Source organism: Gigantopelta aegis, chromosome 7 (assembly GCF_016097555.1).
Source record: "Gigantopelta aegis isolate Gae_Host chromosome 7, Gae_host_genome, whole genome shotgun sequence".
Lineage (NCBI taxonomy): Eukaryota > Metazoa > Mollusca > Gastropoda > Neomphalida > Peltospiridae > Gigantopelta > Gigantopelta aegis.
The window spans coordinates 3,754,267-3,758,395 of record NC_054705.1 but is presented as its reverse complement, the minus strand read 5'-3'; the positions used below and the strand labels follow the sequence as shown (position 1 = coordinate 3,758,395).

General features: G+C 37.8%; 1 protein-coding gene across 2 annotated transcripts in view; it reads left to right on the top strand.

The window, feature by feature from the left end:
• The window catches only part of LOC121377142, a 35,748-nt gene extending 33,098 nt beyond the window's left edge, over positions 1 to 2,650 (top strand). For both annotated transcript variants that reach the window (XM_041505036.1, XM_041505035.1), the window contains exons 13-14: positions 516 to 581; positions 1,522 to 2,650. In XM_041505036.1, the coding sequence (XP_041360970.1) occupies positions 516 to 578 (63 nt within the window). In that variant the 3' untranslated portion in view covers positions 579 to 581; positions 1,522 to 2,650. The remainder of the gene's footprint in view (positions 1 to 515; positions 582 to 1,521) is intronic.
• Positions 2,651 to 4,129: the final 1,479 nt, after the last annotated feature.

Sequence of the window (4,129 nt, the reverse complement as noted above, 5' to 3'; positions counted from 1 at the left end):
TCTAGTAGAATGTCACTACGGTGATGGGTGTTTTCTTTGTAAATTGGGCCACTTTTTAAAGTGCGGGACCAGGCCTCGTCTAGTAGAATGTCACTAAGGTGATGGGTGTTTTCTTTGTAAATTGGGCCACTTTTTAAAGTGCGGGACCAGGCCTCGTCTAGTAGAATGTCACTACGGTGATGGGTGTTTTCTTTGTAAATTGGGCCACTTTTAAAAGTGCGGGACCAGGCCTCGTCTAGTAGAATGTCACTAAGGTGATGGGTGTTTTCTTTGTAAATTGGGCCACTTTTAAAAGTGCGGGACCAGGCCTCGTCTAGTAGAATGTCACTAAGGTGATGGGTGTTTTCTTTGTAAATTGGGCCACTTTTTAAAGTGCGGGACCAGGCCTCGTCTAGTAGAATGTCACTACGGTGAGGGGTGTTTTCTTTGTAAATTGGGCCACTTTTAAAAGTGCGGGACCAGGCCTCGTCTAGTAGAATATCACTACGGTGAGGGGTGTTTTCTTTTTCTTGCAGAAAGAAAAGCTTTCCAAGAAAAAGGAAGTGAAGAAACAGATGGCCGCTCTCGCGATGAACTGAAAGGTATTTTATTCTCACCTTCGCCTGACCTCTATCTAATGATCATCCCGGCCAGTGCACCATGACTGGTATATCAAAGGCTGTGGTATGTGCTACCTTGTCTGTGGGGTGGTGCATACAAAATATCCCTTACTACCCTTGGAAAAATGTAGCAGGTTTTCTCTCTAAGAAGCTATTTCTCGTTCCAGCCGGTGCACCACTACTGGTATTTCAAAGGCCCGTGGTATGTGCTACCTTGTCTGCGGGATGGTGCATACAAAATATCCCTTACTACCCTTGGAAAAATGTAGCGGATTTTCTCTCTAAGAGGCTATTTCTTGTCCCAGCCAGTGCACCACTACTGGTATTTCAAAGGCTGTGGTATGTGCTACCTTGTCTGCGGGGTGGTGCATACAAAAGATCCCTTACTACCCTTGGAAAAATGTACCGGGTTTCCTCTCTAAGACTGTCAAAATTTGACATCTGATAGTATGGTGTCATTAAACAAAACAAACTTTATTTTTTCTTCTAATTAATGGTCGATAAATAAACTCTACAACAAAACCTACAGAGTGAGAGATCCAGTTTGAGTTTCCTACAGAGTGAGAGATCCAGTTTGAGTTTCCTACAGTGAGAGATCCAGTTTGACTTTCCTACAGAGTGAGAGATCCAGTTTGACTTTCCTACAGAGTGAGAGATCCAGTTTGACTTTCCTACAGAGTGAGAGATCCAGTTTGAGTTTCCTACAGAGTGAGAGATCCAGTTTGAGTTTCCTGGAGATGAGTCTGTTTTTGACAGAGGTGTATTCCTCGAACTGATGAAATAAAATCAGTTGTATTGCTGTAGCAGCTTGCAGGATGTTTGTTAATGAACTCAATATTTTAACTAATTGTCAAAAAAAAGCAAATGTTCCGTAGCCAATTATTTTCCTACTGAATTGTAAGTTTGTCTTTTCTAATTGCAGGCTCAAGACCGTGACAACCTGAGAATTGCCGTAACCTCGATTCTCTTCCAGTGTGTTCAACACTGTGCTGTACGAATAGACGGACTTTGAAGTGTTACGTTGTTTTTATTAACCCAATCATTTTTTAACAATCATAATTTTATCCTCATCTTTTTGAGACTAAAGTACGCAGTCATTTTTTACTGATCACATTGTGGCTGGTTTCATCTTGTGAGAGTAAAGTATGTAACACACTTTGATTACATGGTTCACACCATTCCAACACGTTAATCAGTCATAACTGGCTGGAGATTCCTGGTAAAACGTCTTCATAAACATATTGAAAAATCAGTAGCCAACATCAAAGTTTTTACTTAAGTGTTGTGAAATTCTGTGCATGCTTGACTTTGTGATGTATATAAAAAATATTTTAAACTATGCAGCACATTTCCTTCGACAAAGACAGCCATTCACAAACTTGTACAATCAATCTGCCCACCACCCACTTTCTAATTTTAAATGCGGTGTACAGAGGTGGTTTCTTCAGAAGAGAACAATTAATTGTTCACATTCTGACCTAGTGCTGGATCGCGTTTAGGTTTGGGAGTTCCTTCACAAGTAGGAGGAAAACGATACGGTACACAGTTTTAACATTTATAATTATAAACCGAAAGATGAGGGGTTTCTTTTTGGGGGTTTTCCTGCGGGAATACAAGGACTAAAACTATAGACACATGGTTTCTATACGACAAGAAGAGTCACCATAGAATGGTGGTTTGCTTACCAGAAATCTTCAACCAGGTGGCGATCGCGTTGTCATTCCATTATCTTCGTGCTTGTATGACGTGTATAACTTTTATTAATAATCACCCGCTTTAAACTTTTAATATGTTAGTGCTATTACAAATGTGAAGAGTCTGTTTTAATGTTTTTTGAGTATGCAGCTTACTGGTTGTGTTGCCTTACTGTTGAAGGTGTGTTCCATGTAAAATGCATGTATTTTAGACACTTTTTATTATTGAATATTTTATATAAGAGATATTTTTATCAATTAAAATTGTTATGATGCCCAAAACAGCTGACTCAGAACTACAGAAAATATGTATTAATCATTTTTAGAATGAGTTTTTACTTTAAAAAAAAAAAAATATATATATATATATATAATATGGGTATATATTTATCATCGAGGGGTTAGTGTCAGAACCTATTATATGGTGAATTATACAAAAATGAGTTAATTACCTTGTCAGCATCATGGAAATGTGTACTATCATTTCACAATATCTCATTCAAATCAATCATTTATTTGTGCTTTTATACATCAGAACCCAAACCAGTTATTTTGTATGTCCATTTCCACAAAAAGCCAAAACCATGTTTTCAGCACTACCTTATTCTGTCTCTCTAGAATTTTGTAGTACCACCCATAGCTGACAGACATAACATGTTAGCTTACAACACTGGATCGTGGTGGGCTGTAAACTGTCTGACAAGATTGAATCCTAGGTGCCAGACCGCATGACACGCTAATGACACATGCTAGCTCTAAGTGTTTACATCCAGCGATGGTGTTTTATTTAAACTATCTCTGGCTGGATGTTTTGGCTTACAAAGAAATAGCAGGTAGCTAGAATTAATTGTTTACGCTACACGATGACCAGTCTGTTGGTGATAATCTGAGATGGGCTGCAGACAATGGGGGGGGGGGGGGGGGGGGGGGGGCGCGCTGGACATCTGGAATGTGGTAAATGTGTGTTAACTAGTTGCTGAATAAATGTTGGTTATGTAAATAGTTTAATTAGAAGTGATTGCAGAGTTCATTTATCTCTACAGAAGAAACATGCAGTTGAGAAAATATTAACTGAACAGAGACATAGAGAAACTACCGGGTAGTTAAAAAGGAAAGTTATTTTCCCTTATTTTAGTTTGAATAGTTACTATGTGTATTAGAGAAAAAATAATATAACTAAATTAATTTGCCGGAGGCAGGATGTAGCCCAGTAGTAAAGTGTTGGCCTGATGTGCAGTCAGTCTAGGATCGATCCCTGTTAGTGGAATCATTGGACTATTTCTCATTCCAGCCAGTGCTTCACAACTGGTGTTACAGACCATGCTATGTACTATCCTGTCTGTGGGATGATGCATGTATTAAAGATCCCTTGGTGCTAATAAAAAAAAAAAATAGTTGCCCATAGTTTCCTCTCTAAAATATGTCTGACACCACATACCTGTAGTTGTGTTGATTGTGTCATTAAATATAAAATTGTTTTCTTTCTTTCTTTCTTTCTTTTTTTAAACATGGCTCCCATACACAACAACCTTAGTTAAAAATTATGAGCTAGCTATGTCTGTATTGCGTAGACAATGTGAATATTATATATAAAAAATGAAAATAAGGATGCTGGCCCAAAGATGATAAATGTTTTATGACCATACGCAATAAAATATTTTAAGTTACTTAGCATAGAGGGAAATTAGTTTATATTATTTCGAAGGCATCAACACAGGATTTTAACTTTTCTAGTCATTGTATATTTTATAGACATTATATAATATTTGACACATACTGTAAAACGGGTATTATTCGCGGCAGTAAATTTTCGCGATATCAAAAATGCAGGCAGTT